Source organism: Sciurus carolinensis, chromosome 8 (genome assembly GCF_902686445.1).
Source record: "Sciurus carolinensis chromosome 8, mSciCar1.2, whole genome shotgun sequence".
In the NCBI taxonomy this organism is placed as follows: Eukaryota; Metazoa; Chordata; class Mammalia; order Rodentia; family Sciuridae; genus Sciurus; species Sciurus carolinensis.
Window position 1 is genome coordinate 63,525,447 of NC_062220.1, and position 26,219 is coordinate 63,551,665.

General features: G+C 35.5%; 1 protein-coding gene across 4 annotated transcripts in view; it reads right to left on the minus strand.

Moving 5' to 3' along the window:
* Positions 1 to 1,065: 1,065 nt before the first annotated feature.
* Ptpn12 (protein tyrosine phosphatase non-receptor type 12) overlaps positions 1,066 to 26,219 on the minus strand; it is a 119,325-nt gene continuing 94,171 nt past the window's right edge. For all 4 annotated transcript variants that reach the window (XM_047560915.1, XM_047560914.1, XM_047560912.1 and 1 more), the window contains 6 exons: positions 12,500 to 13,467; positions 6,945 to 7,022; positions 6,163 to 6,230; positions 5,157 to 5,187; positions 2,608 to 2,715; positions 1,066 to 1,917 (listed from right to left, as the gene is read on the minus strand). In XM_047560915.1, coding sequence (XP_047416871.1) covers positions 1,856 to 1,917; positions 2,608 to 2,715; positions 5,157 to 5,187; positions 6,163 to 6,230; positions 6,945 to 7,022; positions 12,500 to 13,467 — 1,315 coding nt within the window. In that variant the 3' untranslated portion in view covers positions 1,066 to 1,855. The remainder of the gene's footprint in view (positions 1,918 to 2,607; positions 2,716 to 5,156; positions 5,188 to 6,162; positions 6,231 to 6,944; positions 7,023 to 12,499; positions 13,468 to 26,219) is intronic.

Here is a 26,219-nt window from a genome sequence, read left to right on the forward strand (position 1 = left end):
GGAATAAATGTGAAAACCATTTAGCTTTAAAAAAATCATAACATGAAATTGTGATATCAATTTCTCATCCACAATTCACTTTCTACTCAGTTGTTCCATTTTATTTTAGTCTAATTTCTTCATTCTTTCGTATGCACAGGGAAAATAAAAATGTTCATCAGTTCCAATCCATGATGTCAGTTCTGAGACATTATTTTTGGATGGAACTAACTCGAGCTTACCCTTCCAACCTCAACCTCTGCCATTTTACTAGGATCTTGGAAGGCTAATGACAATAAGGATGAGATAGATGTCTAGGGTTGATAGTATCTAGGGGGCTGGGATTGTGGCTCAGTGGCAAAGCGCTTGCCTAGCATGCGTGAGGCACTGGGTTTGATTCTCAGCACCATGTATGTATGTATGTATGTATGTATGTATAAATTAAATAAATAAATAAATAAATATGTTCATCAACAATTAAAAAACTATTAAAAAAAAAAAAAAGAATAAGTGTTTGGAATTGGCAGAGCCAACTGGGCATGGTGGTGCATGCCTGTAATCCCAGTGGCTCATAAGGATAAGACAGGGCGATCACAAGTCAGTGGCTTAGAGAGGCCCTAAGTAACTTAGTAAGACCCTGCCTCAAAACAAAACATAAAAAGGGCTGGGGATGTGACTCAGTGGTTAAATTCTCCTGGTTTCAATCCCTGGTACCAAAACAAACAAACAAACAACAACATCAACAACAACAAACCAAAATGGGCAGAGCTACAACAATAACAACAACAACAACAACAACCCAAAATAGGCAGAGCTATGTTCTTTGCAGAAGGTGCTCCCTATTCCTTGTTTGTCTTTTCTCTTTTTAGAAAGGGTATCACAATGCTGCCCATGCTGGTCTCAGATTTGTGAGCTCAAATGATTGTCCTTCCTTGGCACTACAGGTGAGCAACATCATACCCAGCTTCCTATTCCTTAATTAAGATTAAACCCCATTCATATTTGTAACTTAAAAGATAAGACTGAGCCAGTTAGAAGGTTGATAGTAGGTCTAATATCCTAGGAATGAAAAACCAAGACACTGTGTAGGCACTGTAAAACTGTTTTTGTTTTTTTAATGGCAGGTCAAATATCCTGAAACATACATATATTTTGATAGTCTTCTAATCCCAGTTGAGTTCAAATATTAAAGTAACACACACAACTAAGAGAATTCAATATTGTTCCAAGGCACTTACTGAATCTCCATGACTAGATGAAAACAAGAACAATTAGGATGACAATTAGACAGTATATAATATAAAAATAACTTTTTGCTTACAATTTACAAAATGTATTATTATTACAATCTTTGATCTCTGATAACCTGCAATGCTGGCTGCATGAATCCAGCTATTTTAAAATTCAGAAACTATTTTCTAAAACATCAGGGCAAATAATTTACAAATAAGGTACACAAAGATTTAGACCATGCAGAAATTTCTTACATCTTCTGTTAATAATATTTTATGACTTCAACTTTATCAAATTATATACCTACTTGCCCTGTACATATACAAAATAATGCATACATGATAAAACAGCAAAAGAGTAGTCCTTTAACTCAATTTATCATAAAAGTATTACTATATTAACAGGTCTACAAGCAGCGTGTAACAGGGTTAAGAGACATTAAGGCAATAATACTTGAAGTTACAAAATAAACCATATGTAATACTTTTTCCTAAGGCAGGTAGATGATCCCAGCAAAATAATATCATGGTAACAATCTACACTGCTGTTAGTCCCACATTTTAAAGATGGAATACTATAAATCTGGCTTTCAGTGGCACTTGAATTTTCCAGTACAATTTAAAGTGTCTTTTAGCTCTCTGAATCATGTCCATTCTGAAGGTGGATCTCTTGGTCCTCTGGGTTTTCCACAGCGATTACCAAAACCTAGGGTCAAAACATCAAAACTGGTCAATGTTCAGAAAAACTTTTATACTACTAAAACCGTATCTGTAGACATCCCATTTTCTGAAATAAATTTCCAGAAGGGAATTTAGAATTCAAACCAAATCAAACTCTACAAATACAAAACAAATATACATTTACATTTAATTACATTAAATATACATTTATTTGGGGTAACTGAAAATAACTGCTTCCTATTATATTTAAGCATGGTGGCATGTGACTGCAGGGAGGATGAAAAAGAAGGATTTCTTGAGTCCAGGAGTTTGAGCACAGCATAGGTAACATAGCAAGACCCCATTCTTGGCAAGGTGGGCAGAGGAAAGCAAAGCAAAGCAAAAAGTAAAACCAATTCTATCACAAAGTAAAAATAATATCTAAGATATTTTACACTTTCTGACACAAAAGATTCATTTACTTATATATTGCAATTTTTTTTATATTTTGGTTTTCAATTTCAGTGTGGGACAGAATAAATTAAGTATTTCATTTATTTCATGATTAATTCTAAGACATTTGGATTATACACATTTTATTCTTGGCAAGTATCATTTCAAAACCTGAATGAATCTCAGTAAAAAAATCTGATAAAGGAAATCCTGGAAAACAATCTTTTCTCACTCTTGACAGCATTAACTATTTAGTTTTTAAATTATTAATTAAACAAATTACCAATATCTGTGGCTTCCGTTGGATTTTCTGCTATTTGATCTTTCTTGTCACTGAAAGTAGATGGACATTCTGTACAAGTCTCTGTGTGAAAACCTCCTGCTGGATGATCTAAAATTGCAAAACAAAGATTCAATTACCATTGTTTGTAGCACCATACATAAAATACTTTAATTGTTTTAGTGTGGGCAATGAGTTAATAGAGCAAGTTTTACTTTATGGTCATCATAAATTTTAGAGGTTAGGATAAATAAAAATACAAGAGTAGTGAGCACAGAAAATCATGTTAGTTATTCTTGAGGATACCTAGAAATTTGCAGTGAGAACTTAGGCAATGTGGAGATTCTTGTTATGTTTTTCACTTCATTCCATAAATCTAGATCTTGGTATTATTTCCTTAAAGTAGTTATACCATGTGTTTTATGTTCTAAGGCAATAATTCCAACTGAAATGCCTTTAAATGGAAATCAATGGCAAAGAAGTTCTTGGTTAATTAATGGACTACTTGTCTCCCAAAGTAGTAATTCTTTTCAAGTGTTATGTTGTTTAAATTGTAGTTAGTTTACTCATTTAATTATCAATGTGTAAAATTAGTAACAAAAAAATAACTATTATGGTTCATTTCTTCCTTTACAACCTTTATTATGTATCCCCTATACCTTCTTAGGAACTTTTCTGGAAATCTAGAATTTAAGTCAAATAATAGATGGTTCCTATCCTCAAGATGCTTACAGTCTAGAGGAGTCAGCAAATTTCTTCCTAAGATATCTACCAAATATATATCTACCAAATATATTTCTTTTGTTTGTACATTTTTAAAAAACATTTTCTAAAAAACATTTTCTAAAAAGCTCAAGGGCATATGAAAAAATGAATGCAAGGGCAGGATTAGGCCTGTGGGTTGCAGACTGCCAAATCCCTGGCCTAGTGAAAGACAAAAATGAACAGAAGTGTGATACATTTTATAAAAAAAATAAAACAGAATGCAAAGGGGACAGAAGAGAGGCATCTAGATAAAACTAGTGGTGGTGAGATATTTGATGCTGGGTGATACGCTAGGATAAAGAGATGATCTAGTCTTAAGGTTTTGACTTTTGAAGTAAAGATCAACTAAGAGTTAGTGGGACTGGTGATTTTATTATTTTTTGTCATAGTAGAGACTGAACCCATTGAGACAGAGGCTTGCTAAATTGCCAAGGCCAGGCCTGAACTTGCAGTCCTCCTAACTATACCTCCTGAGTCGCTGGGATTACAGATGTGCACCACCATGTCCAGTTCAGGACTGATAATTTTAGAAGAAAAGAAAATTTTAAAACTCAGAAATGGAAAAGTACCAACTAAAGCACATAAGAAAAGCAAGCAATGCCTGTGACCTCAAATTGTAAATGACCTCAAATTGTGGCTTAATCTTTAAATTCAGTGATATTCCCCAGCAATCCTCAGGGGTATAACAACATGGCATGGGAATTAGGAAACTCAAGGATAACTACGAGTGTGACTAGAGTGACAAGGATGCATAGATAGGTTGCATAGATAAAGAAATGGGATTGTAATCCAGGTTAGGATGGCTTGAAAGATTCTCTTGTCATTACAATCTGATGCCTCAGTAAAGAAAGGGAGTAATGAGTTTATGTGATACAATAGATTCATCAGGTTAAAATTCAAGGTATAATCATGAAAGAGAAGACCTGAGACAGACTGGAGAACAGGGGCAGAGACAACAGGTGAATTGAAGAATTTGTATAGGCCAGGATGTTTGATAGTCACGGACATATAAAATTAATAACAACTTGACCTACATTAGTATGATAGGAAGAGTAGCATGATAAAAAAAATTGTAACCCCATTGTAACCACTGGTTTGGGCTACATAATTTTACTGGTTGTTACAAATAAATGTAAATATCCTAAGAAGAGGATATCTAAAACAACTGGTTTTTAATGAATCCAATCCCATCACTGAGGTAAATTTGGGGCATTTATTAAAGTCAGGATCTAATTTCTAAATATTTTGTTTGTTTTTGTTTGTGCATGGGATATTGAACCTGGGGCTTCACCCCAATATACTAAGTACATGGTTCTACAGCTCTACCATTGAACTATATGCCCCAACCACTAAGTATTTTTAAAAACAACAGAAAATAAAATACAGCAAATGTCTTAAAAAAAAAAAAAAAAGATTTACTCTACACATTAAATAACTATTGACAATAAATGTTCCCATAATTTTTCTAGGTCAATAATATCTGGTTAAACATAATAATTCTAATTAACTTAGAAGAACTGGTTAAGGCTGGGGTTGTGGCTCAGTGGCAGAGTGCTTGCCTAGCAGGTGTGAGGCACTGGGTTCAATTCTCAGCACTGCATATAAATAAATAAAATAAAAGTCCATCACTAACTAAAAAATATTCCACTTAAATAAAGCTTCTAGAAAATTTGCCCTAGATATTTTCATATATAGAAATATCCAAATAGCATGAATCATGCTCTTGTAGAAATTAAACTAATCTGTAAAGTCTTTAGCAAAAAGGTTTTTTTAATCTAATAACTCACCACATTTTCCATTTCCAGAGGTTATCAAGTCCTACAAGGAAAACATTTAATAGCTATTATATTACATTCATTTTATATGCATATAATAGAAAGCTTAGTCTGTTATAGGTATATATGTAGTCCAGAAATATCAAGGTCTATCAAGATTTTCAGTGTCAAAGGAAAACAATGATGTTTTCAATTAGGCTTAAAAATTTTAAGTGTTATGCTATTTAATATCACAAGCAAAAGTTTCTGAACAAAAACTGAAGAAGCAAGAGACACTACACAAAGGAACATACACACAGCTGAAATTTGTCACCCAATTACCATATTGAATTAATCTATGGTATCATTGATTATAAGATATCATTTTTGTGGGATTATCATTTATTTCATGTGACAATTAAAATGTATCATGTTTTTATTTCAGAGATACTACAATATAGGGAAATATGTTAATGCTGACAAAAAGTGGCATTTCCTATTACCAAAATATTTAACTAACAGAACATTTCTTGAATGTGAGAGAAACCTAGGGTGGCCACAAAAATGAAAGAAGAAAAAAAAAAAACAGGTGACCACTGGTATTATAATGAGTGGAACAAAATCTAGGAAGGTAGTATGACCTTGGAAGTAGTAAGACCTGTTCTACCTCCAAAATAATTTGGAATATGATAAAACTTTCAAAAGCAGTTTGAGAAAATAATTCTGTGAAGTGATGATCTTATGTAGGTAAAATTGTGCTTTTATTTAAAACAATCTCCTACATTTAATGTAGACAATGTGTCAGAAATCTTAGCATAAGAAAGGCTTATTGTAAATCATAAATAATATTTAATCATTTAAAAATGTAGTTATTATAATGACTAAAGCTCGGGATATAGCTCAGTGTTAGAGTGTCTGCCTAGCATGCATGAGGTCCTGGGTTCCATCCCCAGTACTGCAAAAAATGATAACAATTGTTAAGAGAAATGGATGAGTGAAAATATTAAGCTCTTGTTGCTCCAATTCCAAAAGGACTTACTTTAGACTCTCTTTGTTCAGACGATTCCTGACTTTGAAGTTCATTCCATTCTGATCTTATAGGTATATCTGAGAAAAATAAAATTTTATTATTCAAATTATATCATTAACTACTGAAATTCCTTTGTATTAAAGTACATACAAAACAGATTCTACACATTTTTTAGAAACTATTGCTTTCATAAAAGATCTTTAGTGTTTATTAATTTGAGGAAATTCCTGAGTTTCTGTCCCTAAAATTTACATGAATTCAGTCATCAGTTTATTGTAGTCTATAGATAATCTGACAAACATGAAAATTAAAGGTATAATGCTTCACTGTTTTTAGTATCTTCAGAATCAGTCAAAATGAATAATGTATTGGTAATGTAACTCATTAGACTAGTAAGCTTCTCCACTGAACATGAGACACGACCAATATATTACTGTTTTAGGAGCATTAATTGGGAGTACATTATTAATGCTTTGAAATATGATCACTTTCTCTCAGTTCTGATAGTCTTGTGTTCTGAAGTGTTTTTTGGTAATACATTTTAACTGCTGCCCACCCATAACCTAGTTTAAATGTTAACTTACACTAAAAAGTGAAGCAATTAGTGTTCTCATAAATACCATTTTAAAGAACTTTTCAAATGAGGAATTAAAAGCATGCCACTATCAATTCAAACTGGCTTTTGAATTTAATTATTCTACATAACAGTTACTAAATTAAAATCAGCCATATTTTTGAGAGTTATTTTTATTAGAGTATAAAGTAAACGTAAAAGCAGAAGAGACACTCACTATGTTCACTGGCCAATACAAAAGATTCAGGAGTTCTTTCAGGAAGAGGTGGTGGTGAATCTTCACTAACATCACCATCTAAATTAAATACATGAAACTTAGCCAAATTATTAAAAATTAACAACATGTCATCTAAATAAAATTTGAGAACTGTTTTGATATTAGAAAAATTCTAGTCACAAGTATGTAAAAGATCAGTTCTCTTAGAATTGAGGTGGTGGGGGCTGGGGAGATAGCTCAGTCGGTAGAGTGCTTGACTTGCAAGCACAAGGCCCTGGGTTCGATCCCCAGCACTGCAAAAAAAAAAAAAAAAAAAAAAAAAAAAGAATTGAGGGGGTGGGAAGGAATATAAAAGGGTCTCATGAAAACGGAAGGGAGACCAGTAGAAAATGGGGGCTCAGGAGGAGGGAAGAAGAAAAAAAAAAGAGGGGGAGAAATACTGAAAAACAAAATTGACCAAATTATGTACTATGCATGTATGAATATATCACAAGGAATCCCACAGTGAATGTATACTTATAATGTACCAATAAAAATGTACACAATAATACAAAAAATTGTTTTACAAAAACAGTCTTAAAAAGACCAAAACACATCTTTATCAATCAATTCATTATCAAGAAGAGTTATCATGCTTACTAAACAAAGAATGATGAACTCTACCACTACTGCACCAAGAAAAATAACTCTCCTATCAATTTTCTAACACTGTGGAGATAAAGCAGATTTGTCCTCTGAGGCTGAAGATTCAACAGAAGTCACTGCCTGTTGGGCTTATTGATGATGCTTCGAGTCCAAAAAGGGAAAGCTTTAGTCATTTACTTAAGCCAGTATTTCCCAAAGTGGATTCAACTGCTTAACTCCTTTTATGGTTTTTGCCATACTATATACAATCTGTCCTATTTACTAGTTAAATCTCACTAAGTTTATTTACTAGTTAAATCTCACTAAGTTTAAATTTAACTATGTACTTCAGTCATGTTCCTAAACAGTAATAACTAAAGCAATATTTGAAGTACTAGTTTTATATATATACATATGTATATATTTTTTAATTTTGGGGGTACCAGAGATGAACTCAGAGGCACTTGACCAATGAGTCATATCCCCAGCCCTATTTTGTAATTTATTTAGAGACAGGGTCTCACTAAGTTGCTTAGCACCTTGCTATGGCCGAGGTTGGCTTTAGACTCATGATTCTCCTGCCTCGGCCTCCTGAGACGATGGGATCACAGATGCCCAGCTAGTTATTTTTTTAATATGTACAAAACATAGCTACTAAAAATTTTTATGTCCATTTATTATTGTTTAAGATCTTGTGAACAGTGGCACATGGCTGTAATTTGACAATATTACCATTCTTTTTTTTTTTTTTTGGTGGTACTAGGAATCGAACTCAGGGCCTTCTGATTGCAAGCAAGCACTCTACCAGCTGAGCTATCTCCCCAGCCCGTAATTTGACAATATTGACAAAAGTCATATGAAAGTTTTTCACTAGTAGCCAGGCATGGTGATGCATGCCTGCAACTGCAAGTTCAAGGTCAGCCTCAGTAATGTAGCAAGACCTTGTCTCAAAATAAAAATTAAAAGGGTTTGGGAATATAGCTAATGCATTAAGTAAGTCTCAGAAGTTAGCCTTACTATGACCTAGGATAAATCAGTACATTAGATCTTTGAGTTGTCAATGGTGATAGAGAAAGTGAATGTGAGCATATAATTCTGTTTATGGACGCTCAGGCTAGGAAGGATGGGATAAAGAAAAGGTAATGTGGGGCTGGGATTGTGGCTCAGTGGTAGAGTGCTTGCCTGGCATGTGTGAGGCACTGGGTTTGATCTTCAGCACCACATAAAAATAAATAAATAAAATAGAGATACTGTGTCTGTCTACAACTAAAAAATATTAAAAAAAGAAAAGAAAAGGTAATGTAAGGATCCCGCCTTATTTTCTCTGGGCCTTGCCCACTGTACTCTTTTAAAATGAATCAAACAGCCTACCCACAATACTGTATTTTACCATATCTGATAAGCTATGAATAAATTGAAAATGAGCACATTTTGAACAATTTGAGGCAGGTATGGGTGCTCTTTGCCCCATCTACATTTATTTAGCTGGAGAAACAAGAAAATACAGCCTGGGTCCTGCTAAGAAATTCAGTCCAATACCTGACATCTATCCAGGGTATCCAAGTTCTCTTGCCACTAAAGAACTATCTACAGTATCCATCTGATAGTAGCAGTAGAAACAGGATGAGCCATCATCATATTTCTCTTTGCCTTTTTGTTGCTAAAAACTAACAGTTAAGAGGTGGCCGCTGGAAGGACAGACGCATAACCTTGGCATTGTGGTAATTTCATAAATTAAAAGGCAGTTCTACTTGTTTATAAGTATTTATCAAATATCTTAGAAATTTTGTATCCGTCATTTATGACAGTCTTTACTCTCAATGAATTGTATTTTCTGGGCTGGGATTGTAGCTCAGTGGTAGAGCAATGCATAATGCAATCCCCAGTACTGCAAAAAATAAAGGGAGAGAGGGAGAGAGGTGGAGAGAGAGAGAGAGAGAGAGAGAGAGAGAAAATGAATTTATTTTCTAATTGTGGTTCTTATTTTTTTTTTTTTTTAATTTTAGTTGTGAATGGATCTTTTATTTATTTATATGTGGTGCTGAGTATTGAACCCAGGGCTGGCCCTTGCTTTTTGACTAGATGTTTCTCCCTGGATCTCTGGATTACCTTTCATATGTTCATAAGTTATATAATTACCTTTTTCAAAAAAGAAGTTATTAAAAAACGTTTATAGAACTAGAGATTGCATATTTTACACAGGCTTTTGCCTGTTTGGGGCCTACTATGGCTGAATCTGAGAAGTCTTACAGGAGACTTGAGACAAGACTAAAATCAGAATTCATATAGCATGGTTAATATGCATGAGGCCCTAGGTTCAATCCCCAGACCAAAAGAAGAAAATTCATGGCTAGGAATTTTTGCCAGGCAATAAAGGTTACTTTAGGTGCCAATACAACATTATTTAGCTAACTCATTAACAAGTTCTAAGACAAAATCTCCTAATTCTTGTATCAAATCTATGAAGTAGTATACAAAGTAAACGATTAAAAACGTACTAATTGTACTTAGGTTGCAGCAATGAACATTTACACAGGAAAATCTTCAGCTAATATCAAATCAAAAGAAAGTTGGGTAAGGTAAAAAGAAATGAGAAATCACATTTACAGCTATTTTTGTTTTGAAACACAAATTTAAAAATAAACAAATATTAATTAGTATGTAGCAGGGTGTTTTCAGCTATCCCTGGACAATATTTGTTACTTTTTTTTTTTTTTTTTTTTTTTGCTTTGCAGTGCTGAGGTTTGAACCCAGGGCCCTGTGCTTGCAAGGCAAGTACTCTACTGACTGAGCTGTCTCCCCAGCCCAATATTTGTTACTTTAAAAGAACTCTTTTTGTTACCATCACAAGACTGGTCACCTGGTAGTAAGTTTTAAAGAGCCTATCCTATCATGCATCTTTCCTGTCCTCACCAAATTCTATTTCCAATCCATAGTTTAAAAAGAAGGAAGGGAGGGAAGAAGAGAGGGAGAAAAAAGGCCCCAAATTATAAGTGCTTGTTATATATTTTCTTGCATAAAGGTTGGCAGTTGTAAATGTATATGTATATAAGTATAGTTATATTTTAGACTTTGAAGTTGAGGAAGACTAAATGCTAATATAATTTCAAATTATGGAAAACTGGTAAAATAATATTTACAATGATAATCATTATCTTCTGAAGAACGTTCAATTAAATAAGTCACAGAAGAATCAAAAAAATAGAATTTGGGCCAGGCATGATGGTGCACACTTATAACTTGGGAGGCTGACGCAGGAGATTCATGAAGTTCAAGGTCAACTCAGCAATTTTGTAAGACTATGTCTCAAAATAACAATAAAAATGGCTGGGGATGTGGCTCAGTGGTAGAATGTCTCTGGTTCCACCTCTTAGTACCCCAAAAGAAAGAAAGGAAAAAAAACCCCAAATTCTCTAACTTAAAAATTAGCCTAGACTCTCTTGTACATCAGATTGTTCTCAAGACACAAAATACAGTATATATGACTGGAGAAAAGTCCCACAGCCTGGGTGGTTTTATAATTGGTCAGAAATAGAAAGTCATCTTTCAAGTTCATATACTTTTTTGGGGGGGCAGTGCTAGGGATTGAACCTAGGTCCTTGCACATGATAGGCAAGTGCTCTACCACTGAGCTATATCCCTAACCCCATAGTATTTATTTTGCCTGCACACTATATCAGTTTGTAGTGCCCTTCAACAGAGGGATGGATACAAGAAAATGTGGTATATATACACAATGGAATATTACTCAACCATAAAGAAGAATGAAATTATGGTATTTGCAGGTAAATGGATGGAACTGGAGACTATCACATTAAGTGAAATAAGCCAATTCCAAAAGATCAAAGGTCAAATGTTCTCTCTCATATGTGGATGGTGACTCCCAACAGGTCTGTGTGTGGGGTTCACCAGATTGGACAGGGTGGAGTGGGGGAAGAAGAGAGATGGGAATGGGAAAGACAGTAGAATGAATCAGATATAACTTCCCTGTGTTCACATATAAATACACAACCAGTGTAACTCCACATCATGTACAACCACAAAAATGGGAAGTTATACTCCACGTATATGTAACATGTCAAAATACATTCTACTGTCATGTATAATGAAAATGAACAAATTTTAAAAAATCTGTATGTGCTACCATCAAGGTTCCCTGATAAGTAAATGACAACTGGTAATCAATATATCAGTAAATAGTTTTCATGTTTATACATCTGCTTTCATCTTTATGGTCTGTTTAAGAAAGCAGTCATGTTTTTAAGTAGCAGATCAAGAATCAGTAATATATCTTGGAAACTGAGTACGTGCATTATCTTAAAATGTTAAGACTGCTTAAAGAAGAGTCATAGTTTTGTTAACTAGGTAGGTATACATCCTACTCACGACTAAATGAATTAACTATACATATTCTGCTGAGTAGTTTCCAACATTGTTCTTGGGTTAAACTCAGGATCAAAAGCAACTTTATTTGCAAGCAATTTTCAAAAATTTTGGTAAAGAAATAGAAAAAAAGATGATTATATATTTATGAGAAACAGGTAAAACAAAATGATCAACTAAGCCACTCTATATAGTATTTCTGTCATTATTACTTTAAGCAATGCTATTTTCCCTAAATTATTTCTAATTATTCATTAAATTTTTGATCTGCACAAACCACTAAAAGCTGTAATAGGGAAGGAAAAGAAAGTAAATAACTTACAATAATTGAGGTATTTTAGAAAAATAAAACTGCTAATACAATGTAATGAAATTAAGGTAATTATTTTAAAACAATCAGTATTTAAAATTATTAAATTTTGTAGATTCTAGAGTATGGAATAAAGTACGGTATGGAATAAAGCATAATGAATTAACATAGCTAAAGTGGTTAGAATAGTGACTGGCACATGATAAAGACATTAAAGTGTTAGGTACTACATTATTACCTTTTTCAGCACCCAAGTGTATCATTCCTGCCTCATGTCTAGCAATGGACATTGGCAATACTTTCCTAGTAGAAATGCTTTCAGTACTAGTGGCAGCAGAAACCGTGGCAATTGCTGTTGAAATATTAGTTTTATTCTTGATCACAGCACCATCAGAGTTCCTTTCATCTGAGTCCGAGTCATCAGAGTGAAGAGGATTAGTAAAGCTAAGGGGTGCTCTGAGTAGAGGTGAACTACTTTGATGATCCACAATATCAAAGGCTTCAACTTGTGCTGTAGGGCTTGGTGTTAAACTTAGAGTTTTCATAGTTTGACAGTGAATATCTGAGGATTTGCCTTCGGATGAATCAGGTGTGGCATTCTCAGGTCCATGAAATGACCACGTTACGTGCCCTTTCTTATCAAGGGGCAAGCGATCTGGCCGTGGAGGTGTGTCTGAATTCTTCTGTGATTCTTCTGGTGCAGTAACAGGAGCTTTGTTCGACTGTGCTGCACTACAGTCCACACAAGAATTATGAGAGATATCATCAACTTTTAGATCCCCTGAACTTAATTCCTGTGGCTTAGAGATTTTATCAATTATACAAGATGAAGCAGATTTAATTTTAATTGCATGTCCCCTATTCAAGAGTGTGTTACCATCGAAACTTTTTGGTCCTTCTTGGAGAGGGACTTTCTTAATCTCAAAACTTAAATTTCGTTCCAATTTTTTATCTATCTGTTCAATAGTTGATTCATTTTTCCCTGGAAGATCTGTAGATTTATTATAGTTTCTGTTGAGGTCTGTTGAATGCTGTTCTGATGAAACCACATGCAATACTGGCTTTGGGTGGTATCTATCATTGTCCTGCCACACAGTAGTAACTGTTGGAAAAGCTGAAGGGGGAGAAGGTGTCAAGATAGGTGGCACTGGATGAGGTTCTGGTGGTTGCAGTATTTCTTCCTTAGCATCCCCTTCTACAAGGCAACTGAAAAACATTAACAGAGAGAATTTTAAGAGTGTCTATTCTTTTAAAAACAAGTGATAGATGACATTTATGTAACTAAGGCTATTATATTAAAATCCATTAGAATACGGTTATAAATAAAAAAATTTATAATTTGTCAAAGTTAATATTTATCAAAGCAATATACATATACTATTTTTAAAAGACATATAATGCAACTTTTAAAGAAAAACAGTTCGCTCTTATAGCACTCCAGTTAGCCACACACATCTACTTTCAACTTTTTTCACAGCTGTTTCTGATTTACCTCTGTATTTCAAAATGTTTACATTGCTCTTTGTTTCACACATTCTCTACTGATTCCTACTACATAAACATGTTTTTCTCTACCTTTCCAGTACTGTTTAATTGTAACTTTTGGCTAACTTAATCTTATGACTCCAGATATTATTCATACCTATGACACCACAATTTCTTTCCGTCTATAACTTTTTGTTTTTCCCAAATAGCTTTAGGGTTCTGATTGCTTGGTTCTCTATATATTATCAGTAACTCAGTCTTCTAAGTGTACTACAGATTTATAGTACACCACCTCTCAATAAGGTCAAACACATCAGGTAACTATTAATACCACAGATACCACTCTAAGATTCCTTGGGCATTGTGATCCAGTGTGAATCATTGGCTCCCTAGGCCACCATGGAGCTCCAGTTTCAGACTCCCATGTTTTCCAGTTTCCATTTTTTTCTTTCTAGGTACACACCCTCTAGGTACACCCTCTAGTTGCTTCTCAAAAACTATGGGTAGGAGGTAAACTTCTTGAGGGCTTGTATATAAAGTATAGTATTTTCAGAACCATTAATTTTTTTAAAAGAGTCTTACTGTTGCCCAGTGTTATGGTTTAAATATGAGGTGTCCCACAAAAACTCATGTATGAGGGAATGCAAGAACATTCAGAGGCGAAATGATCAGATTATGAGCTGTAACCTAATCAGTGAATTAATCCACTGACACAGATTAATTGGGTGGTATCTGTAGGCAGGTAGGGTGTACCTGTAGGAAACAGATCACTGGGGGTAAGCCTTTGCAGTTTATATTTTGTCCCCGGTAAGCAGAGCTCTCTCTCTCTCTCTCTCTCTCTCTCTCTCTCTCTCTCTCTCTCTGCTTCCTGGCTGCCATGTCCTGAGCTGATTTTCTCCATCTGCCCTTCTGCTGTGATGTTCTGCCTCACTTTGGGCCCAAAGCAATGGAATTAGCCAAATGGAGATTGAGCATCTGAAACTGTGAGTGAAAATAAAATTTTCCTCCTCTACAGTGCTCATCAGGTCTTTTGGTCACAATGATGATGAAGCTGACTAAAACAAATTGGTACTTGGAGTAGGGCCATATTGCTCTGACTAACCTGACCATATGATTCAGAAGCTTTGGAAGTCAGTTTGCATGAAGAGAAATTTTAAAAAGTTCAGAGAAGCAAACTGGAAAAGTTTTAGAAGGTTTTAAGTGGAGTTCAATGAGCAATTCAGGTGAGAACTTGAAAGACCAGAATACCCATAGAACTGTGGACAGTAAAGACTGGGCTATTGAGGTTTCAGAAGAGGACTCTATTGGAAATTGAACTAGAGATCATTAGGTCCTGACAAATGTGTTTTGAGACTTTCTGTGAGGCTAATTTAAAGGGGATGGGCTACTTAATTTTGATGAAATTTCAAGGCAACAGAGCATTCTGGGAGTGGCATGGATATTGTTGGTGGTTTTTGGCCAAGTTTACTGTGACAATCAGGAGCAGGAAGCAGAGCAGAAAAAATTTGCAAAACTTGGAAGTTTGGCCAGAAAAGTGAGTAAAACTGGGGCTAAGGAAGGTGTAGCTGTTAAAGAGATTATAGCCACTAAAGAAATGCCAAGCACTTTACCCAGAATCAATAGGAAAGATGGTTTGAGGGCATCTCAGGAATTGGCAAGAACACACCCATTGAATTAAAGGGTGTGGAGTAAAGATTTCTTTGAAAAGAGACCATGGGGGCATCCTGCTTGCACAGGGGTTGCCTAGGAAGCTGTTTCACCATGCTAAGCTGCCCAGGCATTCAGAGGCTGCTGTAGCCAGGTCTCAGGACACTTGGCTACTACTCTAAATGGTGATAGACCTTGGTGTCAACCACTGCTGGTTTTGCAGGAATGTAGGAAACTGGAGTTAGAGGGTCATGGAGGCTTCTGAGATTTCAAAGGAAAGCCTGGGAGGCCAGGCAAAGTACAAAGGATCAAATTTCCACCCCGAGAAGTTGATGCATGAAGATGTGAGAAGGAAGCTGAGGTTGCAGTGGAGGCCCCCAAGATTAAGAGATGCAAGTAATGTGGGATGTCCATCAAGGAAAGCTGTAGGAATCGAGCAGAGACAAGACAACAGAGAGGTCATGTGGGATGCAAGTAGTAAGTACACGGGGGTGCAGCTACAGAATCTGTTTGCCCAGCTAGATTTTGACTTTGCTTGGTCTCATCCCTTTCTTCTATGCCCCTGTTTCTCCCTTTTGGAATAAAAATGTTTATTCTATGCCATTATATATTGGATATATGTAGCTTGCTTTTGATCTTTACAGGATCAAAGAGCAAAGAGCTTGCCTTGAGGTCTCAGTAGAGATTTTAGACTTGGGAGTTCTGGGTAATGCTGGAACTTTTAATGTGGGGAGTGGTGACTTGGCTCAGGATCTCTGTCTTGCAGCAGAAGCCTGCACCTGTGCTGAGAACTTCCTATACTAAGGGGCAGGTCAAGATTGACCAGTTGCTTTGGTGACACCCTGCTTGAAGAGATACTGTGCAAGACACAGGACTATCAGCCTTTAGTTCAGACACCAGCTGCCAGGGGTAGAGAATTATGAGTGCAAAAGGATAATTATAATTGGCTGCCCAGTACTTCATCCATCAGTCTGCCTGCTTTGAAGAAATTTTCTCACAGAAAACCCTTTTGATAAGAAAACCTATAAAATAAATGTGATGGGTCACTGTTCCTCCATCAGAGGATGGTGTCCCACCTGGTCCCAGATTTTTCTCTGTGTGTTCACATGTCCTTTTTGTTTATTTATTTATTTATTGCTATTTTTTAGAATTATTTTTGGATTCATTGTACCCAAATAGGGTTCAACTTTCATTTCTCTGGTTGTACATGAAGTAGAGTCACACTGTATGTAATCACACATGCATATAGGGTAATGCTGTTTGTCTCATTCTATTAGCTTTACTTCCTCTTGCCCCCTCCCCACCCCTCATTTTCCTCTGCACAATCCACTCTTGCCTTACCCCCTCCCCTCACCACTAATCTTTATTAATCCCCCATTGTCCCTTGCTGGTGTTTGAATTAATGGCATACAGGTTGTGGCATTTTAAGACTACAGGAACACTTGGAGATGGATTAAGTGTACTTTGAATTAAGAAATGGACATTAGCTTTTGGGGACGGGTGAAATGTTATGGTTTATATATGAGGTGTACCCCAAAAGCTCATGTGTGAAGTGATGCAAGAATATTTGGAGGTAAAATGATTAGATTGAGAGTTGTAACCTAATATAATATGGATAGTAGTAAGTATAGGAATGTGGGGTATGACTAGAGAAGAAAGGTCACTGGGGGTATGACTTTGGGGATTATATTTTGTCCCTGGTGATCATAGCTCTTTCTCTCCCCCACTGCTTCATGGTTGCCATGTCCTGAACTACTTTCCTCCATCATGCCCTTCTTCCCTAATGTTTTGCACCACCTCTTACTAGAGGTATGGAGTTGTCTGACTATAGACTGAACCCCTGAAACTGTTAGTGAAAACAAGCTTTTCCACTCTATGCTACTCTACTCAGTTTTTTTGGTCCCAGTAATGAAAAAGGCAACAAAAACACCCAGACTATCTTCAAACTCAGTTTTCCTGCCTCAGTTTCCTGAATAGCTAGGATTAAAGGCACATTGTCCCCATTCACAGCTTAAATTTATTGTTTCTTTTTTCTTTTTTAAAGGCACAGAATTCTAGATTGGAAATGACATTCCTCTAGAATTTTGCAATTTTGATTCTTTTTCTTTTAATTATGAGCTGTTTTTCTTCCCCTGTTGGAATTTTCAGGTTCTTCCTTTTTATTCTTCATGTTCTACAGTCTCATGATGTGACTTAAAAAAATCTAATGCATTCCAACCCATATATATATAAAATGCTGGGAACTTGTATATTTTCTATATGAAACCCATGTCCTTTAATTCTAGAAACTTTTTTATTTCTTTGCTAACTTCTCCTTTAGTTTTCTTTCACACTGTTCAGTGATGGACCAACCTGCTTTAGTGCTCTAATTTCCTTATTGTCTTTTCTCTCCTTTTATTCATTAACTTTCTTGGGAAAGTTCCTTGACTATTTTCCAACCTTCTGTTTAATTTTTGAATTTTATGCTGTTAGGCTTTTTAATATTCAAGAGTTTCTTATTATAACAATCTGGCTCTTATTCATGGTTACAGGATTTCCTAGTGGATGAGAAATGGGCTAGTTATTTTTCCTCCATCTTTTTTCCTATTCTGTATTGTCTACATTTCCTGTCTTTCATGTTAGAGGCCTGTGTCAAATGATCATTCTTGCCCCTGTTCACTGTTAAGAATGGAATTAAAAATGCCTAAAAAGTATGTAAGCATATATGTATATAATGGGAAAGACTTATTGAAGAGTGGATATCTCACTATATGGTGACTGAGGGTCACAACTACCAATCTGTCTCTTGGGCTGATTAGTTGTTTAAGGGAAAGATAATATCTCCTACCAGAAGTAGTTAACAGTATTCAGGAAGCCAAGAAAGAGGTGGGAGCAAGGGAGCTGGGGATCTCACCAGTTAGCATGAGGTTCTTGTTTTTAGTTAGGCACCACAACCCAACTAGAAGCTAGGCTGGATGTCTCTGGGGCTTCCTGGTTCAACCACTGCGGAGTAAATTCCTTCCCCACAGTATACTCAGGTGTGGGGAAAAACAGGCACTGTTAGCTCAATCTGATAGAAGTAATCTGGGTATCTAAATGCTTTTATCTTTATAAAAAGATTCAAACACTTTATTTGTTTTCATTCCTATCCTACACACCAGCTTAAGAGGAATCTCCAATATCTGACCCTTTTGGAGTGCTCCCTGAAAAGAACAATCTTGCTTCCTATTAGTTTCCCTCACCTACACAAAAGCAAGTTTTAGCTTTCTCTAGTCTGTTAAGTCCCTTTTCATTAGTTGATATGCTTTCCACTTTCCAAAAGTGCTATTATTACACCCCAACTTTCTATTTTTGTTATATTTATACATTATATATTTCTTCACTATTATTTTAGGAAAAGAACAGAGTTAATGTGTTCCAAATGAGTTACATAACCAATGTTATGTAAACGCTTTAAGAAGTAGTAGTCTGTGCATACTGATATGTACATAGTGAATACATTCTTGGCCACTTGAATTTCATTGTTAATTACACTAACAGACTTCTTCCTTACCCTTCCTTAAATTAAGGGTGGCTGAAACAGGGTTTAAAATATTTCTGTAGCACTTTCATTACACAAAAAAGTACATTATAAATGTAGTTACAAATAATTATGCCATATACTTCCTACTACAGTATTCAACATTCATATTTTCACTAAATATTTTGATACCAAAGACTTCCAAATAATATTAAGACCCATCAAATTGATACAATATGACTTGTATAATTCTTATCCTAAATATTATTCCCAATTTCACCTGTTCTGAAAGAACATAGGTTCTTTATAATGAAGAAAAATTTACTTTTTTCTTTTTTAGTTTGTTTGACCAAGTCTTAAAATGCATATGAAAAATAATATAACTTTTGTTTCCAACTGATATTTCAAGGAAACTCAAAACATTACTTTTCTTACAATAATTCAGGAGGGGTTCAAAATAGGGTGGAATGAAAAGATTACAGGGGTGAAGGACATGACAACTGAAGAGGTAGAACACAGCATTAAAAAAAAAAGGTCTGGAGGTGATATGTATGCCAGGCCTTGGGTTCAAATCCCAACACCAAAATAAACAAACAAATAGCCCCCAAACCCTTCAACATCATCTTTTCTTCCAGGAAAGTACCACCGTATCATTTCTCAATACCTCATTACTTCTTTCTCATCTTCATTCCCTTCCCCTCTCCTTCATCCTTCTTACTTCGATTTTATATTCTGTCTCCCTTATCTCCCCCACCTTTTTCTTTTCTTTGTTTTTATTCCCTCTTACAATTAATAACAGGCCTTGGGTTCAAATCCCAACACCAAAATAAACAAATAGCCCCCAAACCCTTCAACATCATCTTTTCTTCCAGGGAAGTACCACCATATTAAAGAAAAAGCATTGACTTGGAAAATAAAAGATTTGTTTTCCTCAATGGAATTCTGCTAGCCTAGGCAGGTGAACTTCTTTGGGAACCAGCTATATTAAAACCCATGTAGTCACTGGGCATGGTGGCACATGCCTGTAATCCCAGCTACATGGGAGGCTGAGGTATAAGGATCCCGAGTTCAAGGCCAGTCTGGAAAATATAGTAAAACAGTGCCTCACTATAAAATAAAAAGGACTGGGAATGTAGCTCAGTGGTAGAGAGCTTAGCTAGCATGTGCAAGGCCCTGTGTTTAATTTCCAACACCAAAAACAAATAAAAACACATTTGATCAGGATTATTATAAAATTACTGAGTTCACTATATTGCATATCATTCTGACACACCACCAACTACCTATAAAATGAACAGAGAAGACATGGCAGTACCAAAAAAAAGGGAAGCGATTTGATGGCAGATTAGAGGAATCCACCATGTAGTATCTCTCCAGTGGCATGATGACACAGGAAGGCTGTGGCAAACTCTGGCAGGCAATTAAAAGAACTATCAACCAGGAAAAAACCAGAAATAGGGGTTTCTAGAATAGAAAGAGAATCAATAAAAGGAATAAATTACACCAGTGCTGGGTGCATGGTGGCTCAGTGGGAGAATGGGGAAGCCTCTGTCAAACAAACTAAAAGAAATCTCCCCAGTCGATTTAAGAAAAACAGGAGTTGTTATCTGACAAATTTGTAATTTGTGCAGAAAATTCCTTCAGACACTGAAGTGCGCCAGCCTGGGAGAGGCTCAGCACTTGCCAGCAGATTTAGTGAAAGCAGGGAAGTGTTGACAGTTTAGATTCTTTCTCTGGTCTTCCCAAAGAGAAGATCAGAAATTCCTGCAGTTTGCCTTTGTTTTTCATTTCTCTCTTTTTAAAAATTCTGTTTGTCTTGTTCTATTTGTCTTGTTTTTTTTTGAGTATCCAAGAACAAATGGACACTTCGTTTTATTTTTCCCTGGATCAATCTGAGCACTGGATAGAAACTGTAACACACTTAAGAAAAGCTCTGGGTGGCGAAAGCAGCAGGACTGCTAGCTTATAAGTCTGTAGAGAAAGAATAGAGAAGGGCGCTTTCATTTGAAATTGCTGGTGTGAACTCTGTGACAGGGGTGGAACTGGGAAGGATCAGGATTGGGTGGAAAACAATGACGCCACAACATCCTATTGCAGACCTGTCACCCCCCCAAGTCCTAAGGGTCTAGAAGATAGGCTGATGTATCCTGGACACTTCCCACACCTTTTCCCTGCACAAAGCTCTTGGAATGAGGAATGTAGTACAGTTTGGATCAGTCCACACACTACATGGGTGAAAGGGCTGATCAGCAGCCCTGCTGGAGTTACACTTGTATTCCCAGTCACAATAACACAGCCATATTTGGGGTGAATTCTGCTCTGAAATAGATAAGACTCCCATAGAACTTGCTGCCAGGAAAGAAGGGGACAGACTCCCTTAACAAGTTTGGCCAGTTTGGATCAGAGTTGAGAACAAACAGCATAATATTTGTGTCACACAAACATCCTCATAGCTAGGAGATTCTAACACCCTGAAAAGAAAAGTCTCTATTTAAAAAACCTCAGCAAGAAGAATACAAAACTTTTTTATGACTTGTAGTTACACTAGTTGCTCTATGTAAAATAATAGTGTCTTCCTTAATTTTGTGCTTTTTTTCTATTATATCTAATTTTTATGTATTTTGTCAGTCAACTGGATCCTTTCTCAATACCTCATTACTTCTTTCTCATCTCCATTCCCTTCCCCTCTCCTTCATCCTCTTACTCCAATTTTATATTCTGTCTCCCTTATCTCCTCCACCTTTTTCTTTTCTTTGCTTTTATTCCCTCTTACAATTAATTTAGCATACTATCATTAATGCTTAACCTTCTGGGCTTATTATATATTATCTGTTACTGGCTAAGAGCTATAGGGATCACTAGTAATAACTTTTGTGGTATATATTGTGGGTTTTTTTTTTTTTTTTTTTTGGTGATACTGGAGATGGAACCAAGGAATGCCCTACCAACAAGCTACATCCCCAGCTTTTCAGCTTTTTCTATTTTTTTTCTTTTTTTAATTTTGAGACAGTGCCTTAGTAAGTTGCCCAGGTTGGCCTCAAACTTGACAGCCTCCTGAATTCCTGGGATTACTAGTGTGTACCCACCATGCCCAGATATGGTGTGTGTGTGTGTGTGTGTGTGTGTGTGTGTGTGTGTATGTATGTATGTTTTTTTTTTTTGGGCACAGGGGAACTTGACCACTGAGCCACATCCCAAGCCTTATTTTGTATTTTATTTAGAGACAGTGTCTCACTGAGTTGCTTAGTACCTTGCTATTGAAAGGTGGCTTTGAGGCTATTTGGTATTGAGGCTGGCTTTGAACTCTCGATCCACCTGTCTCAGCCTCCCTAGCCATTTGGAGTACAGGTGTGTGCCACCATGCCCAGCTCTAGATATCGTATGTTCTTAAACTACCACTTTTACTGGCAGTTATTCTCTCCTATCAAAGTTGTACTAATGGTTGAACTCAGCACTTTTGATTATGGTGACTGGTTTTGTTGAGGCTAAGATATAGTCCTGCCCCAGCCCAGGAATTTTTTTAAAGATAAAACTGTATACTAAAAGACCCTCACATAAAAAGTTGGAATCCATCACAACTGATGTGCAAATATAGTATCTTGGGAAACATGAGGAAAAAGACCAAAAAGATGCCTCAAAAAGGTCGCAATTCCTAATAACTGAATCTACCTATATCTGAAATCCCAGACAAAGAATTCAAAAAGTTGACTATTCAAATGATTAATGAATTAAAAGATGATACAAGGAATGAACTAAGGGAGAAAATACATGACATGAAAGGGCATTTCAATAAAGACTGGTGACTTAAAAAGAACCAAACAGAAATCTTGGAAATGACTCCATAAGTCATATTAAAATATTTCAGTTGAAAATGTCTCTAATAGATTACATCAAGTAGAAGACAGACCCTTACAGCTTGAAGAGAAGGTGGTTAGCTTTGAATATTTAGAGAGTATTAAAAAAATAAAACTATGATCAGAATATACAAGAACTCTGGGACAACATAAAGAAACCAAACTTAAGACCCATTGGCAGTGAGGAAGGAGTAAACATAAAGGCCAATGGCACTGATGACATATTCAGTGAAGTAAGAGAAAAATTTCCAAACTTTGGGAATAAGCACACAGGACACATCTAGAACTCCATGTGGACAGGACCAAAAAAGAACTCCACAACACATTATAATTAAAATACCAAACATACAGAATAAGGATAAAATTGTTAAAGCCTCAAGAGAGAATGTCAGGTTATATTTACAGACAAGTCAATCAGGATGACCGCTGATTTATAAGAATAAGTACTAAAAAATCCAGGAGGACTTGGAATATGTTTCAATCTCTGAAGAAAATTTGTACTAACCAAGATTGCTTAGTCTAGCAAGACTATTCTTCAGAATAAAAAGAAACAAACGTTCTAATACAAGCATAAACTAAAAGAATTCATGACCACTAAGCCAGTATTGCAGAAAGTACTTTGACAGATACTATACACAGAACAACATAAAAACTTTTTGGAAAAGAATAAACCTCTTATTATGCTTATTTTAAGTCCTCTGGGTATAAACCAACGAGTGGGACAACTAGGTCAAATGGTGGTTCCACTGCAAGTTTTCTGAGGAATCTCCATACTCCTTTCTGTAATGGATGCACCAATTTGCAGTCCCACCAGCAATATATGCAGTCTTTTTCCCCACATCCTCGTTTGCTTGTAGTCTTGATAATTGACATTCTGACTAGCGTAAGATGAAATCTTAGAGTAGTTTTAATTTGAAATTCTCTAACTGCTAGAATGTTGAATATTTTTTCATATATTTGTTGATTGACTATTTTTTCATCTGTGAAGTGTCTGTTCAGTTCCTTAGCCCATTTGTTGACTGGATTATTTGTTTTTTTGGTATTAAGATTTTTGAGTTCTTTATATATCCCGGAGATTAGTGCTCTATCTTAGGTGCATGTGGTAAAATTTTCTCCCATTCTGTAGGCTCTCTCTTCATGTTATGGTTTTCTTTGCTGATAAGAAGTTTTTTAGTTTGATTCCGTCTCATTTATTGATTCTTGATTTTACTTCTTGCACTTTAAGAGTCTTGTTAAGGAAGTCAGTTCCTAAGCCAAAATGGTGAAGGTTTGGGACTACTGTAGCAGCTCAACTCACAATAGTTAAACTATGGAGTCAACCTGGGTGCCTTTCAACAGATGAATGGATAAAGAATATGTGGTACATATACACAATGGAATAACTCAGCCTTAAAGAAGAATGAAATTATGGCATTTGCTGGTAAGTGGATGAAACTGGAGAATATGCAAAGCATATTCCACATTTTTAATTAGTGCATTACAGTTATACATAATGATGGGTTTTATTGTTATACATTCATATATGCGCACAATATAACAGTATTCCCCAGAACATTCCCTCTCCCTCCCACTCCTCTCACCCCCTGGTCCCTTTCCTCTACTGATCTCCCTTTGACTAATTAGAACAAATAAAAAAAGAATAAATCTCATTAGAAGAGTAGCTAATCAATGATAATTAGAATTGAATTAAACATTAAAACAAATCAAGTTGACAGGAAATAAATAACACATACCTCATAAAAAAATTGAATGTAAATGATTTCACCTGTCCAATTAAAAGACATAGACTAGCCAACTGACCCAAATACATATTGCCTGCAATAGAAATACCTAACAAGTAAAGATAAATAGTTGGAAAATCAAAGGATGAAAAATTATATTTCATGCAACGGGAACCCCAAAAGCAAGCAAGAGTAGCTACTCTTATATATAACAAAACAGACTCCAAGATAAAATTAATCAGAAGAGACAAAGAGGTCATTATATGCTGGTAAGGGGAAAATCCATTAAAAAGAAACAAGACAGTAAATATTTACATGCCCCTTATGTTAGTGCAACTAATTACATAAAACAAGTACTACTTCACATAAAGACTAGGCATGGAACCACCATATGACCCAGCTATACCTCTCCTTGATATTTAGCCAAAAGAACTAAAGTCATCATACCTCAGTGATACATGCATACTCATGTTTATAGCAGCACAATTCACAGTAGCCAAACCATGGAACCAGCCTGGATATCCATCAGTGGATGAGTGGATAAAGAAAATTTGGTGCATGTGTGTGTATATATAATTTATAATCCCACCAACAGTATAAAAGTGCTTATTTTTCTCCACATTCTCTCCAGCATCTTTTATTGTCTGTATTCTTGATGGCTGCCATTCTGATAGGTGTGAGATGAAATCTCAGTATAGTTTTGGTTTGCATTTCTCCAATTCCTGCAGCTAATGATGCTGATCATTTTTTTTGTATCATCTACAGAATATTTCATTCAACAACAACTAAATATACATTATTCTGAGATGCTCATGTAACTATATCCAAAACAAATTTTAGGCCACAAAATAAGTCATACCAAATACAAAAAAGTGGATATAATTTCTTGTATCTTATCGTAATAGAATAAAAATAGAAATCAACATCAAGAAAAACCACAGAAACTACAAAAACACATGAGATTAAACAAATACATTTTGGATGTTGAATGAGTCATAGAAGAAATCATGGGAGGACAAAGAAAACCTAAACAGAACAACAGCAAGCAATGAGATTGAAGGAGTAATAAAAAGGCCTTTCAATAAAGAAAAGTCCAGGACCATATGCATTTTCAGTTGAATTCTACCAGATCTTTAAAGAAAAATGCCAATGTGCCTTAAATTATCCATGAAATAGAAGGAAAGGAACACTTCAAAATTCATTCTATGGAGCCAGTATTACCCTGACACCAAAATCAGATAAAGGTACACAAAGAAACAAAAATTACAGACCAATATCCTTAATGAATACAGATCCTTAATAAAAAATGATCAAAGTGTATTCAACATCACATTAAAAAGTTATACATCAAGATCAAACTGGATTAATAAAAGGGATGCAAGGATAACTCAACATATAAGAATCAATAAATACACCACTTAAATAGAATCAAAGACAAAAACTGAAAACATTTCCTTTAAAATTTGGAACAAGACAAGGGTGTCCACTCTGATCATTCCCCTTTAAGACAGTACTTGAAAATTTGGCCAGAGCAATTAGAAAAGTAATTAGAAAAGTAAAAAGAAATATGAACAAGAAAGGAAGAAATCAAATCATCCAGGTTGCATCCAGGTTGATCCTATACTTAAAAGATCCTAAAAGCTCTAGCTGATAGGCAAATTCATCAAAGTTAACAGGGTACAATATCAACATATAAAAATCATAGTTTTTCTATACACCAATATTGAATCTGCTGAGAAAATAATTAGAAAA